Below are 18,016 nucleotides of genomic sequence, written 5' to 3'. Positions count from 1 at the left end.
CAAAGTTAGACATCTGCCAGTTTATATGACTTGTTACTCTTGCAAAAGTGATGTTAGGCTATATTTCTTGGTTTCCTCAGACTGTTGTGTTGAGGTCTAGTCTTTGAGACATTTTAAAAAAGAACTTTAGAGACAAATTTGTCGTCAGTTAAATCTGAAAAAAATTCCATTTATACAAAAAACGATATACAGTAAGAATTCAAGTATAAGTAGGCCACATTATGTATTCTTCGCTGTATTATGTCCACAATTAGATAGTGAAGTCGTGTCGCGTGAGCGCGCCCGCGCGCGTTCCTCTTCCTCAAACTTCCGCAAACTCTCTTCAGTCACCATGTCCAACAATAACGCTAGCAGCAGTAGTGTAGCTGTGGCGACCAAAGCCGTCAAACAGCTCAGACTAGAGGCGAAAATACGAAGAATTAACGTAAGTATGTCAGCGTCAACTTTAAAGGTGAAAGAGTTTGTGGGTTGAAGAAGAACAGGGACAAAAGCGTTTAACCGGTCTGAGTTACTGCTAGCGCTAACGCTAACCGACAGAACAACTATTTAAACGCGTTTAAACTAATTTATAGGCAAATGACACCAGTTTTTTTCAACGTCACGGCTACTCCAATATGTTTTTAAAGTGTTTTATGATAGTTTTACACGGCTAGATCTGTATTGCAGTCGTAAACTTCAGACAACAGTTATTTGTTATGCCCTCTGCTCATTAATAATGCAAACGCAGAGAGAGCAGCGCTATAATCTCTGGTAACGTTAGTATTATGGTACAGTGATGGTATCAGATTGCAATATTATGGTACTTGTTTTGTATACTGTCTAGCACCTTAAATACAATTGTACAACCGTGTCTAAACAAAAAAAACTCTTTACTGTGACCGAACCCTTTTTTTCCAACTCAAATATACTTTTATATGAAAATGCCATATTTTCTATATAATGCATGCAGTATATTAAATATTAATAATAAAATGTATTCTGTTAAAGTAGTGTTTGTTGACCTAATTTTAATTTAGTTTACATCCTTTCCAATAGTTTCATCATGCCACTTTGTTGCCTGACAAAAACAGATGTTGGCCTACATTTGTTTAATAATTGTTTAATAGAGATTATATAATAACTTATTTACCATAAATTTAAGGCAGATACCACCACAGGTAATTAGGTTAAAAAAATCTATAAATAGATATGTTCATATACCGCATGTGATAAATCACAGGACATTAAGACAATGGTTATTTATTATTTATAAGTTTGTTAAAATGTTGTTTAAATATGTGATCTAATTAAATCTGCACTAATTTGCATTCAATTTCCAGAACGGAACTCTGAAGCCAGGTTCAAAAACTGCATTAATGTATTGTCATATAACTCTAAATATGCAAATAAATAAAGCATAAGAAAATAAACTCTTAAATATGTATTTTGGATGTTTTCTTTCCACTAGTCTGAAGAAAAAAGACCTCAAAATTGACCAGTGCATGAAAAAACATTGGTTTTGTCTGTAATGTCTTGCCTTAAAAATATACACAATACACATGTGCCAAAACATTATGTCCATCTGCCTAATATGCCAAAACAGTGTCGACCCGCGAGGCATGGACTCTGTGTGCTGTGGTCTCTGAGCCGCCGTGGATCGAACACGTTGGCCCACATTTAATTGGATTGAGGACTGGGGAATTTGGAGGCCAGGGCAACACCTTGAACTCTTCATCACGTTCCTCAAACCATTCCTGAACAATGTGTGCAGTGTGTCAGGATACATTATCCTGCTGAAAGAGGACACTTTTATGAAGGGCTGCACCTGGTCTGCAACAATGACTACGTTTACATGTGCACCAATAATGCGGTTATTTCCAATAATCAGAGTAAGATGTTTACATGACATGAGCAGAACTCTTCACTCCAGTTTACATGCAATTTTCATTGATCAATGATATTCGCTTCACTCATGACTGGTCATAATGTTTTGGCTCATCAGTGAATGACCCGCAGTGCCTTCTTGGATCATGTTGGTTTGTCTCCAGTGGTTGTTTCTGCTTCAGGACTGTGTTAATCAGGGAATCTGGACTCAATGCACATGTCTTCTGAAATGTGATCTCTGCAGGTTTCTCAAGCTGCCACAGACCTGAAGAACTTCTGCCTGCAAAATGCCCATAAAGACCCTCTTCTGATGGGCGTCCCGTCCAGCGACAACCCCTTCCGCCCGCCCAAATCCTGCGGGCTCCTCTGAGCTGATCCTGCAGAGGTCACAGCAGCCTCTCAGTTCATGCATGCACTATCAAAATGCTCTCGTTTATCTTTGTCATGATTACATATATTAATATTTCTGTTATATCTGTTTGTTTTTTCAGAGCTGATGAAGCCATTTCTGATGATGCGTCTCTTTCTACCTTGACACTACTACATAAAGACCCACACAAACACTACAAAAATAGTTTTTTTGGATGAACTGTATTATGTATAATAATACTTTGATTATGCTGAATTTACACTGTATGGCATGGTACGATGAGTTACTGTTTTTTACATTTCTGAAAATGCATTACCCATAACACACCTTTTTTTTTTTTAAAGCAATTCCGTTCAAACTTCATGTACTAAACACTATTTTATTTGCGATGCGTATTAAACAAAAACAGTTTGTTTGAGATTGTATTAAGTTTTCCCTGGTTTATGTGGAAGGAATTGAAGAATTAGCTGACATAAAAAGACAGATTTTTACTGTTGTGTTTTACTAATTTATAGCCAGCAGAATCCGGCTTGAAGGTCGTTTTAAACAAGCTTTGTGTTCAGATTCAGTGTTCACACTAAACATTGCACATTTGGGACGTCTCCCTGTATCTGACCCTCGTCGAGCTGATCAGGTGTATTTGATCTACATGATCACCTACTGAATGAACATGTTACCTTTAAATCTTTTTTCAATGTCTTTTTGCCTTTAAAATAAAGTGTTATTGATCATTTGTCTGTTGACTTGTGTCGACTTTAAGGTACATGTTGTATGTCAAGTACTTCTCAACACTCAGTCCATTAGCTGTTAATTATAGACTGAAGCTGTCAATCACTGATGAGCTGATTGAAGGAAACCTGCAGATGATTGAATGAAACAGAAGTCACTAGAGCTCTCGTTTGCTATGTAACGCTTTAAATGTTTTTATCTGCCTTTTGAGAAAATAAGGCGCAACAGATTTTTTGTGCTCTGGTAAGACTTGTAGGTTAACATATTTGCTTATGTATCAGTCAGAGACTTCATTTATGCTAACATAAATGTTTTGATAAATTACTTAATGTTATTCAAATTGCCACACAAAAAAAAGACAAGACAAATTGCTGTGGTTTATGGTTTACAGATTTCACAATCACCTCTGGTTATTTTTCGTGCAATGGAAAAGAGAAGTTGCACAAGGCATCAGTGTTTTCTGTTACAGTTATTTCTAATGTTGTGCTGTTAGTATCTGCAGGGTTATATGGCACACAAACATCTCACGAGATCACCATCGTCTCGTATCGGAGCTCGAGACTGCTCAGGTAAGTGTGATCTCTCTCACACACACGCACACACACACACACACACACGTGAGACTGAGGATATGCTGATGTTAACGGTCAGAAAGAGCAGCTTGAGTTTTTCTTGTGTGTGTCAGAGATGCTGAACTCGGTGTGTGTGCCTCATCATGATGAAACCACACTCAGCTTCACACACCGGATCTTCAGAGAAGAGCACAGAGACCCGATCACATCTTTACAGGTTCACGTGCCTCAATAAACACGTCACATTAACATCACAAGTCAAGGCAAATCCTGTCAACAACCTCTAAATATTGAATTTATTACTCTATACATAACATTAGTTATGCTTATTTTCTTACACATCATGGCAGTATTTATTTTACTGCCTCTTAGTTCATGATTTATATTATGCGAGCCCATCAAAAACGAGATGTAAATCGGTTTATCCCAAAATACAAATCTTACCAAATAATATTTAATTATGGCATTGTATAAATTAATATTAATACAATTATTATTGGCTAATTAAGTTATATATTAACATAAAATGTGTTATGTTATGGCACCCCATAAAAAACAAGATGTACATCTCAAGGGGTTTATCCCAATATATAAATAATATTACCAATGAATTCTTAATTATGTTTATATTATAAAAAAATTCATTGTGATATTAAATTATTTGCTAAATAATTTTATATTATATTTTGGGATCGCCTTGAAAATGAGATGTATATCTTGGGGTTTTATCCCAATATATAAAATGTATATATTGGGATAAAAACATTTAATAGTATAATAATAGTATTCCTAATTGTTGTTATGTTAGGCCTATGTTAAAGACTGACTGAGCTTATTGTCTTTCACAGGAGCAGCTTATGGAGAAGGACCTGCACATCTCCAGGCTACAAGATGCTCTGACTACTGAAAGAGATAAGGTTGTGATGTGATATATTATAATTCCTGCAGTAGAGCGCACCAGTTGACGCGTGTGTGTGTGTGTGTGTGTGTGTGTAGTGCGCGCGGCTGCAGTGTCGCTGTCACCAGCAGGGGGCAGAGCTGAAGCGCAGAGAGCAGAACATCAGCCGCATGAGGGAGAAACTCTCTCAGCTCTCCGACAGACACAAGCAGCGCGGAGTGTGTGAGACTCGCGGCCCGCGGTTACAATACGGTTTCATGTTCAACTTCTAGCGACTTCATTCACTACCTTAATATTCTGTCCTTTCCCTTTTTGAAACACTTGCCCTCGTTAACTCGCAACAATTTGTCACAAATGATATTCTTAGTAGGTTTATATTATACACAACCCAGACAGCATAGTGTCGCCCATATCTGGTACGCGTGGGATACACATAGCCTACCAGATGTGGCCCGGATCTGGGCGGACACTATGTTGCTGTCTGGGAAACAAGATGTCATCAGTATTTTTGTGCGTTTTTTCCTCAAGTTTTATGAGCGCGTTAACTTGCATACTAAAAGCCACAAAACTTTAAATTAGGATGCATGCACCATGAAACCCACAAACTGCACAGTGACAACAATATTCCCCATGTATAGCCATGGAGATCATAAATGTGTTGCCAAAGCGGACAGGACGAAGAGAGCCTGGATTCAGGCCCGCAAAGGCTGATGGGAGGTACGACCAATGAACAGATATACCGTACAACGTGCTTTAATCCATCAGAATATTTGTGTAATTTGCAATAATGTGCTTTAATACAGACTTAAGCATATTTTATGTAAAATTTGAGGAACAGGAATTATTTGTGGAAGAAAAGTATAGAAAATATTTGCATATTCCCCCCCAAAACAAGTCTTTTGGCTCGAGCGCTTTGTGTTTTCTCCTGCAGGACGGAAGAAGCACTGCGTCTGATGCTGGACCGAAGAGAAGCTGAGCTCAGAGAGGCCATGAAACTACGGCACGGGCTCACCACACTACTGCACATGCTCAGAAATAACATGGCACAGGTGAGAGAGACCCCTGCACATGCACTGGAAAGATTTCCTAATATTTCGCACAAACTATACTGTAAAAGGATGTTCTTCACCGGTATTGGGCAAATGCGTAATTCTGAGAGTGCAGAAAAACGTTCTACTACATCAATTAAAACATGTCTTGACACCACAGACCCCTTTGCAACATACTGTTCCTATGCTAAATTGACTATTACTGAACTCTAAAGTTCTTACAGACTGCTGAGCTTTCAAATTATTGTTTTTTTGTTTTTTTATTCAAATGAAAAAGTAATTGATTCGAAACCTGTTCAGTAGCAGCCTTGCGGTTTCACATGAAATCGGCCTTTCAACAGAAGTGGTCACCATCCCACTTCTGCCCCGGGCCACCAAACTGACATCATCGAAATTAACGGGGGCTTGGAGCAAAAATGCCACCAAAATTAATAAAAAATGCCCCCCCCCCCCCCCCCCAAAAAATCTAAATATACAGGGCAAAAATTTCCCTGTATAAGTTTTTGTTTTAATACTTGTAACAGGATATAGAGTGCCGTTTTCCCGAACATCAGTGCGCTTTTAAATATGATAGCCTATTGATTTCATACAACAGTTCACTGAACAAGAAGTTCATTTTAGCTGACTTTCATTATTGGGGAGGAGGGGCCTCCAACTGTTTATTTGAAAATGGCCTCTGAATACGCTTATTTCACGCAGCCGTTATTTTGAAATCGAAAGCGAGGCTCCGGTGGGAAAAATCCCGGAAGTAACTATAAACAACAATGCCTTGGATTACCAACCTGAAGCTGCTGCCGCGATTTACACTATTGGATGTTAATATCCAATATATGATATGTATAGTTCGTTCCTGCTTATTTTTTTACTTTCTGAAAAAAAAACATAGAAATGAATTTCACTGTATAATAGTCTAAAGTATTAAAGAAATGTATGTACATTTTTAGAATAACTAATTTCTACATCAAACACAACAATACGCCATCGCATTCGCGACTCTCCTATGATTAAAGGCGACACTTCCGGTTTTCTTCCCACCGGAGCCTCTCTTTCAATTTCAAAATAACGGCTACGTGAAATAAGCGTATTGCAAAGTCTGCTTCTTTCAGTGTAGTACATGATGCACACGTTACTATTTAGGATATGAAGTATGCAAATTGGGTGTATCATATGGTAAAATCTTCCTAATTAGATACTACAAGATGACCATACAGGACTGGGGGATGAGGACAAAGACAATGTGCTGGTCCAATCAGAGCAGATCCTTGGTGATCATGTGACCGGAGGTGTGGTCCAGGAGTGGGTGCAAGTCCAAAAAAGACTCCGGGAGCTCGTGTCTCAGAGTAAGAACCGGATGCTTGAAATTGACATGTTAAAGGGGGGTTTAAGGACGGAAGTCAACGATTATCTATGAATATATACAGTCAAACCAAAAATTAATCAGATTTATTTTTTAATTAATAAAATTAATTAATTTTATAATTTTGTTTTATTTATTTTTTTACTACTAGTGCAGGACACTACAGTTCATCTATGTAAGGGAGGATAGCAAAATAAAGTAAACTGTGACATATTATACCCAGAAATACAGCGGACTACCAGTAAAATTTATAAAAATTTGGCCTCCCTCTCTTACTGTGTCCCGCACAAAACATTTGTTTGTTGTATAAGTCATAAGATAGATGTGTCCATTCATTTGATTATTAGATTTGATTGTGCATTAGCCTCACATATGACTGACTTTGCTGTATATGCAGGCAGCGATGTGATGATGCCTGATATGAACTTGGGTTGCTACATTAACTGAATGAATATATGAACATGTATGCCACATTGACAGGTCACAGCCTACCCATGACAAGATTTCACCGCACGTTACTGAGTAAAATTTATTAAAATTTGGGATAAAAAATTATTCAGACACATTGACCTGGCCATGCTTTAAGTGTTTTTTCTTTAATTGCTAATGTGACCTTTTCAGAGAATAATACCTGCATAACAACACAACACAAATACGGGCAGCAAAGCTAAGAGCAGCCTTAAAACAGGAGTAGCAAAACCGTATCGGAGTCAAATATAAAATAGTAAAACAGAGATGGCAGTGTCAGATTTTAAAAAATGGAAAAACAGTATCAGACTCAAACATATAATGGGAAGAACCAGGAGTGGCAAAAACAGTATCAGACTCAATGGAAAATTGTAAAACCAACCAGCCTTAACTATAGGCCATGGAAAACAAGTGCGTTTTAGAAGTGACTTAAAAGTGATCACGGAAGGGGCGATCCTAATTTCTAACGGCAAACTGTCCCACAACTGAGGCCCGACCACAGAAAATACTTGATCCCCTCTGCGTTTGAGTCTGGAATGTGGGACTAATAACAGGTTCTTATCGCTTGATCTCAGACTTCTAGAAGGAGTATATGGTTGCAGCAACATTGACGGTGATGGAATTCATTTTGGTTTGACTGTATATATGTGTGTGTGTGTGCTCATCAGGTGCTGTAGCTCAAGGAACGGACCAGGAGAAGCTGCTGGCTCATCTGGAGCAGGAAGTGGAGCAGAGCCGGGAGCTGATCCGAGTCCAGCAGGACTTACTGCAGGTCAGACACCAGAGCGGCGGCACGTTCAAGCTCAAACCGGTGCGCTACGTTTTCCTACGGTTTCCGGGTTGAACGACATGTTTCCTGGAAAGGGTGTGCAACGGGGTTTCAGATACGTTTTCTCTTGTTTAGTGGGCGTGTCAAATGTCAGCCCAATCAGCAGCAACATGTAGCCTATATAAACCATGCGGTATTAAAGAGACAGCTCGCACAATGGGTCCAAGTAAAGTCGTTCACAAATGTGTCCGATAAACGCAACAATTGAGGATATTAGAAGATACAGGATGTCTTTTCATCTGGAAATGCGATAATTGGGAACCACAGGAATCCCTTCACTCGATTGGGATGTTCTCTTTTATTCTGGACGGCAAGGGCAGTGACTGTAACATCAAGTGTATTTTGCAGTATTAAACGCGTATTTATACCGATTTCATCAGGCTCAAGAACACAAAGAATGGCCTTCTCAGCTGCCGTCGTTGCAACTCATGCGTCATCAGAACATGGTGTTCAACGCTCCACCGTTTCCGTTTAAAAAGCGGTCTGCAACTTTTTGTCGAGGCTGAGCGTAGCCCTGATGTCCCGTCCGACTCGGTGTTTACCACAGTAAAGTGAGTGTTTTCTCTCAGGACAATGTGACTCCGCCTCTCCCCGCTGTGCTTATGGACTGCTACTATCTGGAGGAGTGGGAGCGGCTACAGGACCGCTGGGAGGAGCTTAACCGGCAGAGGCGGAGCTTCCAGCGAGAGAGGCGGGCCTTCACTGAGGCGGCTATCCGATTGGGTCATGAGGTGAGAGACACTTACGTTGAATCAGCGGGTGTTTTTTTTAGTGGATGAAGTCAGATCTCCTCAAGTTTACACAGACAGAGGAACCACGGGTGTAGATATGACACTTAACTAAAAACTTTTTATGAATTTTGGCTGATTTATTTACACGTCAATGGTGCTTTGGGCGACTGAAAGTTTTCAAACTTTTGAAAACTGAAAAGTTTTTTGTATAACCTACAAAATCGTGAATTTTGTGAAAACTGTGATGTCATGCACATTACATGTTCAGTCTATAGGCGGGTTGTTTCTATACAAACTGATATCGCCATCTACTGGCCAAGATTTAAAAATACAGTATTTTAAATTGTTTTCTCGGATCCTTGTAAACCTCGTTTTGACAGCCTTGTCGTCTTCTGTACGTGAAACTTTTCAAAAACACAAAAGGAGAAACTTTTCTGTTTTTGGTTCATCATTATCATGTAAACGTACCCCTAATTCTCAACCAGGCAAACTTCCAAGGGGTGATTTTGGTGAAATTATAATTAAAAAAAATACAAGCTTTAAAATAAACTAAAACAAATAAACTCAGGATATTTCTAATTTGAAGTCACCTCCTCATCACCTGTTATTTTTATTTTAAAAACTAGAGTCCTCACGGTCTTTAAAAATCCCTCATATATGAAGGTTTTCCAAGTCTAGATTTGGAAAAGTCATGGGAATTAATAAAATCTTAAAGTCATGGGTGTTTTATCATTTTTATTTTACAATAAACATTTTTCTGGTTATGCTCTAAAAGAGAAATTATTTGTGGGTAAAAAATTATTTACAAACTTACTAATTCAGTTAATGAAACTTAACTTCATTTTTTTTAATATTTCTATTTTAAGCTATTTTTTATATAATTAAATATAATTTTATAAATATTTAAATTGACAGTCATAGTTCTGGAAATAAAGTTTGAAAATGATCAGCTTTGTCATTACAGCAAACAAATCACCCAGCACACTTTGCAGAGAACAAAATGAGACATTTTGAATAATAGTTACACAGATTTTTGACCAGGGAATTGTCGAATTTCAAATAAAAAATAAAATCACCATGAAGTATAATAAAAATTTTGTTATATGAACAGACTGAGTGAAGGCTTGCATTTTCATTTTGTCTTCTATTGAAAACAATAACAGCATATTGAATAAATAAAAGGATTTAATTTTTTAGAATCAGATATAGCTTCATTGCCAAGTATTTTTACACACACAAGGAATTTGTCTGTGAATATCATGCGTGAATTACTCCTTATAATGCTTAATAATCCTACATTGTCCCTCAGCCTGTTAATGTGTGTGTGTGTGTGTGTGTGTATGTGTGTGTGTGTGTGTGTGTGTGTTTCAGAGAAGCGAGTTTGAGCAGCAGAAAGCCTCCCGTTTGAAGTCCGAGTTCCTCAGTTTTTCTCCTGTCAAGAAAAGCTGTCAGTGGAACAGGAGAGAGAGCACAGCGCTCAGCGACCTCCGTACATACATACACACACACACACACACACACATATAGATATAGATCACCACTACAGCATTCATATCGCACTATAACACAGCCCTCTGTGTGTGTGTGTAGCAGCTCCGGATCAGCTCTCTCTCTCTCCGTGTGCCACATCATCATCTGAGGGGTCAGAGGTCATGCCAGGGTCCCGTCAGAACAGGGTCATGACCCCCAACACCCCTGAGCTGTACTCCGCTCTTAAACTGCCCTGCCGCAGGTCTAATATCTCTTTAATATCTCTGTCACGCACTGAAATGAGAGGTGAATGATACAGTCGGACTCAGTGCTGTCCTTTTCTCTCTGTCTCTCAGGTCTCGGCGGACCCTTGTGTCACCTGATGAACACCACACCGACTGGCCCTTTTAGTTCACAGGCTTCAAGGAAATACTGTGTTTTTGAAGTTTGTCTTTTTTGAATAAATAAAATAAAGATTTGCATTATATGGGGAATTTCCTTGTGTTTTCTCTTTCCAGCATATCAGCATCTCTCACAAATGCACACTTCATATTCACAATTGCATATATTGCTTTGTAAGCTGTGGCTGAGACCGGGGCTAGTTGTCACAAGCTCAATGTCCGGTTTCCACAGACAAGGCTTAAATGGCCCCTATTATGGAATTTTGAAAATGACCTTTCATGTAGTGTGTATCATACCTCTAAGTGAATGAAAACATACTGCAAAGTTTTAAATCTGAAAGTGCACTGTATATAAAGTTGTCTTTCAAAAGTAAGAGTCGACTCTGAGTCAATTAAATGAATCGTTTTTTAAACGAGTCATAAGCCGTTTCGTTGTGACGTCAACAAGAATCCTTAGCATATTTCCCGCCCACTTATTGCGCGTGCAGGTACCAAGGAAAACCTCAAACGCTTTTGCTGATTCCTGTGGATGCTGGACAGCATCATGTCGAGAAGATGCTGTGCTCTCTACAATGTGAAGGTAAAGCCAGTTTTTTACACTTCCCAAGGACGAGCATGTGTAGAATCAGTGGTTAAAATTCATCTTTACCAAGATACCACAGTATTTAATCCTAAACTTTTGCTGTGTTCCCTTTATTTTATGATTCGCAAACCGCTTGCTCTTGAAAGATGGTGTTCAAAATACTTAGTTTTGAGTTTTATATTGTGTAGGTCTCCTGCTAACTGGTTAACTCACATTATTACTCTCTTACTTTCTGCTAATCAGCTGTGGGCCACTATTACCTACAACTGCGTCTATTAATGCAGATTGTCTGTCGTTCTCACTACTTTGAGTAAAGATTAAGGATGGAGCAAGATTGTTCTACCAACGTTTATGTTACATCAGTCATTCACGCTAGAGCTCGGCTAATGTATGCACTGTTATTGATACAGTTTCCACATGTTCACTGCACTCGCATTGATATGGTAAAATCGACGTAATTGTTATAGGGCTGAATTCTGGCTTAATCTAAGCCCTGTCTGTGGAACCAAAGATTTCTATTCAAAAATCCACTTTTGTGTTGTTGTTGTGGTTTTGTATGTTGGTTTTGAATGCTAGTTAAACAATGTCTTGAAATAATAAAATAATGTTAAAATTAATGTTCTTGTTTACACTTGTTACCCCTTATTGTGTATAATTTTATATTTATAGTCTTTGCGTGTTTTGTGTGTAGTCTTTCTTGTGAGGAATAGACAAAATTCAGATGGCAAAGTAATTGAATCTTGAATTTTTTGTTTTTGTTTGCCAAAATAAAGGTTCTGTACTCGTTTTTTTGTATGTTACGATTGTACGAGGTCTTTTTAAAACGCCAGAGTATTTCATATTACAAAAACGCTTCTTCTCCAACCAGTATCAATGTACAACGGGTTTTTGTTGTGAACACTTACACCAAATTGTTACAATAGTAACTCCAGAGTTTCAAAGGAAATCTATTTCACTTACCAATTTTTTCTTCTTCTTCAGAGGACACAATTGGTAAACCAATCATGCCCTAATTGGTCTCTGCTGTGACGTCTGCCCTTTAAACCCCACGCGTGTTCAGCGCGTGCAAGTTGTTTTGGTGGCGAGTGTGACATGGCTTTTTTCTCTTCTCCTTTACGTCCTGTCAGCTCATAGATCCATGGAGTTTAGAAATTATTATTTCCAGCCCTGGAAGGACTATCTGGGTTTGGCAGACCTGGTGAGCAGAATGCATCGGTCGGGACAGCAATCAGGCTCGGATGAGGGCAACAGTGAAACAACAACCGCCGCGCGCGAGGAGTCTCCAAGCGGCCCGACGCGCGCGCGCACGACAGAGACGAGCGAGGGACCCTGCAAGAACTCAAACGACCAACACGAGAGGATGTTTTGCAGTTTCTGCAAGCACAACGGCGAGAGTGAGGTCGTGTTCAGATCACACTATCTTAAAGACCGTACTGGGAGTGTGACCTGCCCGTATTTGAGCCAGTACATGTGTCCCCTGTGCGGGGCCACCGGGGCCAAAGCGCACACGAAGAGGTTCTGCCCGCTGGTGGAGAAAACATACAGCTCCGTGTACGCCAAGAAATAAACATGTTGAACGGGACATTTCTGACCCGCAAAGGAGCTAGACAACGAGACGATTTGAAAGGACACTTTTACCGAAGGTTTTAATGTTAAGTTTTAACTGTTTGTTTTATACGTAATGGCTTGTGTGTGAGTTTGCATGCATGTGTGCTTCCACGGTTTGGTTTTGCACTTTTTCTTTGGATTTCCTTCAGTTGTGTGCACTGGTCTTGTGTGTTTCACTTTTCTTTTTACCCCCTTGTGAACAAACTTGTACACCAGGCATTAGGCTTGCTACAGGTGCAACCGCGTTTCAACTCTTCTCTGCAAACAAGCTCTTTATTTTGATAAAGAAAAATATTTGGTATTTTATATAGCACCTTTTTTATTGTGAGACTTTATAACTATTTAAAAAATATATATTTTACTGTTAATGTAAGGTGTTTTTCTCTTGAGAGATGCCTGTGTTTTGCATCAATAACAAACAAAATGGCACAATCTACAAAAGGTTCTGTTTTATTTATTTCCCTTACTCTCCACTTTATAATTTCTCTAATTGTGCTGGAAATCATGATCATCAGGTTTTGTCATATTGTGAAATGTGTTTTTCAAGTACCAAATTACACTAAAAATTGGTTTAAGTTAAATGAAAAATAGAAATCTTTCACTATATTTTTAGAACCCATTTGTTTGTGTACCATAACAGCACTTTAATTGAAACCAGCTCAATTTTAGCACTTTTTTAATGTCTAGTTTTACAAAACAAGCTCATACAGAATCAAACATGCACTACAATGGTAAAGAGTAATGTAGTATTTACTGTGTAGTTTTGCACAAGAGGATGGACCGATTTAAGGTCACAACATGTGATTAAAAGAATTACAATGTTTACTACTTTGCTTGAACTTCTTAAGTTAACTTTGGCTTGCTGAAACAGAACAGCTCCATACAAGATGAGCTTTTGCTCTAAGACACAAAGATGTGAACAAACTTCAAACACATGTAACTGAACAATATGTGAACAAGTGGTTTGTAGCACTGTTACTACAGGTAAATCACTTTGAATTGGTGCAAATTATCCAGTGTTCTTTCATTTGTCAAATTGTCAACCATATCCATTGTTAGAACATATTCAGAAACTGATGCCTATACTTCTAGTGTTGAGGGCCATAAATGCTGCGAAACTGTGGTCTTGCAGGTTTTCGGCCTGGTTGCAGAAGTCCAATATTCCTGTGTGCATCTCTCACTATCCGACTACAAGAAAACATCAAAGTTATGTTGGTTTTTGGTCAAAGGTTACAGTGTAAACCACAACACCAGAATCATGTTTTCTGTGGTAGAAGTTCTCAAGACTTCTACAATTCATGACTTACTTGAGAGATGTGAGATCTCTGATAAGGCCACACACCAGGTCTGAGGCGTCTTCCAGTTCACAAGTGTCTTCTACGATGGGGAAGTCCTCCAAACTGAGCAAAAGTAAACCATGAAAATGGACAAAACCGTATTTTTTAAACGGTATACAAACGTTCTTGTATTATACAGCACATTAATGAGTCCAAGGCAGTCAATTCTGAAATGTAACCAATTAAACAAGAGTAGACCGAGTCAAAGTAAACCGTTGGTACTCGTCTCACCTCAGAGGGATGTTGTTGAGCTGGGAATCTGTCACGGAGTGGATGGATAATGGGCTGGAGGGATCGGGTTCAGCAGGATGAGGCTCGTGACTTTCACTCGGTAAACCATCATGCTCTGAAACTGACTGATGATCCAGCTCTGTTTTAGTATCTTAATGTTGACTTTAAAGGACATGTAAGAGTTTTGTACACTTATTATTTATCAAACTAAAGCCCACATTATTTCGTCGACTTATGGTATGGAAAACAAACATAAAGTCTTTAATAAATCCAAAGTAGTGGTTCTGGTGTTTCAAAGGAACTCTACATACAAAAATGACAATTCTGCAATCATATTTAATCTATCATGCCATTATAAAGCTAGAAGTCTTTTTTTCTTCCCCTTCAGCTAAATTCAAATCAAGTTCAATTCAAGTAAAGCTTTTAACACCAGGTTTGAGGTACAACGACATTGATTTTTGCGTGTCTAGACATTGTTGTCAAATGTAGTTCAATTAATCTTGATATATTTGATTTAAAGGGTTGGTTCACCTTAAATCTTAAATACGGTCAATATAGGATGAACAGATTTAATTTGAACTTTTATTCACATATAGACATCCATCAACGTACATCAGATATGGCAAACGAAAGCTCAAGCATGATTGGTTGACGTGCGAGAACCAATGAGGTTCTTTCTCATTTTACGCATCATGTTTGAGCTTCAGCAAGAACCAATGAGGTTAATTCTCGTGTTACGCATCGTGTTTGAGCTTCAGCAAGAACCAATGAGGTTCATTCTCATAATTCATTTTTGCTTCCCCAAGACGTTTGTTCTCGCGTGTAATAAGAAAAGTTTAGCTTCTGTTTATGTTTGCTGATCGTGTTTATATGTGAATAAAAGCCTAAATTCAATCTGTTCATCATATAAAGCGATCAAGTCTCTTCATAAAATTTGGACTAAACCGCTCGATTCATATGGATTACTTTTAAAATCTCTTCAACTTCTTGAAGCTTCAATGTGGAAGCTGTCAATAGATGGACAGAAATCGCTCCTATTTCATTAAAAATATCTGTGTTCTGAACATCATGTGTTCTGAAGATAAATTAACATCTTACAGGTTTGGAACGACATGAGGGTAAGTAAATTATGACAGAATTAAAATTTTTGGTTGAACTAACCCTTAAATACGATTTGAGAAGTTTTTCATTGAGTAACAATTTACATCTTGGCCTTTTCTTATAGAAATATATTACTTTTTGTAATACTTCTATGTCCTTTCTAGAACTTAAAAGCACTTTTAGGACAACCTGCAGTATATCATGTGACAGTGAGTAAATAATGTCAGGAATTTTACATTTGTACTTTTCTTTAAGTGTATGTTCTTCATTCAAGAGAATAACTCACTTGCACATCTTTGTCTTCACCACAAGGTGGGGCCGCGGCTGAGAACAAACTCCACAAGTTTCTGTTCTCACAGTCCTCTGTGTTCTCAGCTGTTACAGATGCAGCAACCAAAGTACAGTCTAAAGACTCACTCTTATGTTTTATCTCGTCGATTACCGGAAGTGCACTGACGGTCTCGTTGACTGCGATATCCGTGAGCTCCACACACTGTTCATTGGTTTGGCCACTGATAGAAGTGTTCATGTCACATTCACATGGACAGCACTCCTCAACCTCCATCTCGTTGCCTCCCACTACCAGTCCTTCAAAATGATCAGCAACCTCAGAAGTGGATGCTGATTCTTCGTTGGTCTCTTTGAGGACTTCAAGTGGACCCTCTATCACAACCGCATCTTGAGCCGAAACATCGGTTGATTCCTTGCAAACTTCAGCTAAATCTACAGTCACTTCGGTACCAATCTCAGATGTGATGTCATCACACATTTCAGGCTTGTTATCTTCTCTAATGTTGCTTTTATTAGTGCTACGCTCCACACATTCAATTTCAGTGTCCTCAAGAGGATCATCAGAATTAGCATGGGACGGGATTGTATTGTAAGTTTCATGAGTAATTTCTTGCTCGTTTGACATGCATTCAGCCAATATCTGAACTTGAACTTCATTCCCATTCTGCACATCGGGCTCCTCCAGTTTTTCCAGTTCTTCTACTGGGCAAGAGGTTGGGAAGGAGGATCCTGAAACCTCTTCAAGAGAGATTGAGCTATCCTTCTTTAAATCGTCACTGATCATCACCGACTCCTCGTTAATATCTTGACCTGCCTCGTTCTCCAGTCCTTCTCCAAACACATTCTTGAGCATCTTTTTCCTATCTCCAAGCCGACACATTCCCATCCTCTTTCTTATTTTCCTCTTTACTGGAGGATCTGCATCTTCAGTCATCTGAATTCCTCTCTCGTCAACTGAGGTCTCATCTATGATGTCCTGAGATTCATGGTTTGAATTGCTTGTGATTTCACTCTTTTCATCATCCAGCTCTACGTCAGGCTGATCTTCCTTGGTAACTTCAACATTTAAAGGTTGAGAGAGCGTGTACTTGTCGCTATTGTTAGGTTCTGGGGTTTGTACTGTGATCTCTGCAGTTTGTTCAATCTCAGCTGGGTTTGTGCCATTTCCATTGTTTGTTTTTTCTTCCATGAAACAAGGGTCAACAGGGAACTCTGTTGTCTGACTGATTTGTAATGTGATCTGTTCAGGCTGATGCTCATCCAGCCTCTCTGAGCATGATGCATTATGGGAGTTGTTGTTTTCTGGATTTGGTGTCTGAATCTAGATATTAAGGAGACGAGTTATGTGAATCAGCAAAAGAAACACAAATTTAACAGCATCAAAATAGAAAATCTTCTAAATGTTGTTTGTTTGTGTGTAATTGAAAGACAAATCAACCTGAGTTTCATCTGCAGACAGGTTTGTTTCTTTGGTGCTTCTCTGTCGTTTTGCACTGGGCTTCGTTCTTTTAGGAGCTTTGAACTCTGCAAAAATACATTTATTTACGTCATCAACGTGTATTTACTTGAAAATTAAATAGGCAATATAGCTACAAAAGATTGACTGATAATTGTGTTTTCATAGGTTCAAGCTACCTGTAGTCTTTGATTTTCTTTTGGTCATTGTCTTGTTTAAACCCAGATTTAGCTAAGTGAATAAAAAGAAACAAGTTGAAACAAATGTATGGCACACTTGACTCATTTCATTATTTTAATATTGTAGCTTGTTTGTTTAAATGTATTAATTTAATTCTCATCTAACCCACATTCATAAAATATTTCCTTATAACCAATTATAAAACGTTCAACAAACAAAATAAACATTTTAAGCTGAAGTATATCACGTATAATTTATCTGACAGACATCAACTCTCAAGTCAAATACGCGCGCGAAACATTCGTGACGCTATTCGTGGTAACATATTTAGTAAAATATATATATTTCTGAACCTTTTCTCAGAGAAAACCAATTTCAACCCGACAAACTACCAGAAAGCGTAATATATTGCTTAAAATATCAATAAATTGACACACCCCACCGGTTGAACTACAAGTCGTCAGAGTCTGTGGGGCGTTCCTGCGTGCCGTA

General features: G+C 38.5%; 4 protein-coding genes across 8 annotated transcripts; 3 read left to right on the top strand and 1 right to left on the bottom strand.

Moving 5' to 3' along the window:
* The first annotated feature begins 294 nt into the window (after positions 1-294).
* Positions 295-2,966, top strand: LOC143710393 (guanine nucleotide-binding protein G(I)/G(S)/G(O) subunit gamma-5). The gene is made up of 3 exons (XM_077201345.1): positions 295-424; positions 2,108-2,248; positions 2,355-2,966. Exons 1-2 carry the CDS (start codon positions 332-334, stop codon positions 2,231-2,233), a joined length of 219 nt encoding a protein of 72 aa, XP_077057460.1. The 5' UTR covers positions 295-331; the 3' UTR covers positions 2,234-2,248; positions 2,355-2,966.
* A 341-nt stretch (positions 2,967-3,307) lies between these two features.
* LOC143710379 (afadin- and alpha-actinin-binding protein) lies at positions 3,308-10,824 on the top strand. 5 transcript variants are annotated; one of them, XM_077201332.1, is made up of 12 exons: positions 3,308-3,531; positions 3,648-3,751; positions 4,383-4,451; positions 4,531-4,684; positions 5,071-5,149; positions 5,364-5,481; positions 6,671-6,821; positions 7,975-8,078; positions 8,705-8,866; positions 10,238-10,313; positions 10,460-10,598; positions 10,693-10,824. In XM_077201332.1, exons 1-12 carry the CDS (start codon positions 3,471-3,473, stop codon positions 10,745-10,747), a joined length of 1,272 nt encoding a protein of 423 aa, XP_077057447.1. In that variant the 5' UTR covers positions 3,308-3,470; the 3' UTR covers positions 10,748-10,824. The 5 variants fall into 5 exon arrangements, with proteins under 5 accessions (XP_077057447.1, XP_077057446.1, XP_077057445.1 ...); XM_077201331.1 differs by having other exon boundaries at positions 10,457-10,598; XM_077201330.1 differs by having other exon boundaries at positions 3,309-3,531; positions 4,531-4,654; positions 10,238-10,355; positions 10,457-10,598.
* Positions 10,825-12,301: 1,477 nt separating this feature from the next.
* nanos3 (nanos homolog 3) lies at positions 12,302-13,369 on the top strand. The gene has a single exon (XM_077201315.1). The coding sequence runs from the start codon at positions 12,459-12,461 to the stop codon at positions 12,885-12,887; it is 429 nt and encodes a 142-aa protein (XP_077057430.1). The 5' UTR covers positions 12,302-12,458; the 3' UTR covers positions 12,888-13,369.
* A 218-nt stretch (positions 13,370-13,587) lies between these two features.
* LOC143710366 (uncharacterized) lies at positions 13,588-18,001 on the bottom strand. Its single transcript, XM_077201314.1, has 7 exons — positions 17,962-18,001; positions 17,524-17,575; positions 17,327-17,412; positions 15,884-17,209; positions 14,497-14,621; positions 14,236-14,328; positions 13,588-14,116 (listed from the first exon to the last, which is right to left on the bottom strand). The coding sequence occupies exons 2-7, from the start codon at positions 17,549-17,551 to the stop codon at positions 14,017-14,019; spliced, it is 1,758 nt and encodes a 585-aa protein (XP_077057429.1). The 5' UTR covers positions 17,552-17,575; positions 17,962-18,001; the 3' UTR covers positions 13,588-14,016.
* Between the last annotated feature and the right edge of the window lie 15 nt (positions 18,002-18,016).

Source organism: Siphateles boraxobius, unplaced genomic scaffold (genome assembly GCF_051911475.1).
Source record: "Siphateles boraxobius isolate OS27281-9 unplaced genomic scaffold, OSU_SipBor_1 47, whole genome shotgun sequence".
NCBI lineage: Eukaryota > Metazoa > Chordata > Actinopteri > Cypriniformes > Leuciscidae > Siphateles > Siphateles boraxobius.
This window is presented reverse-complemented; position numbering and strand designations above follow the sequence as displayed.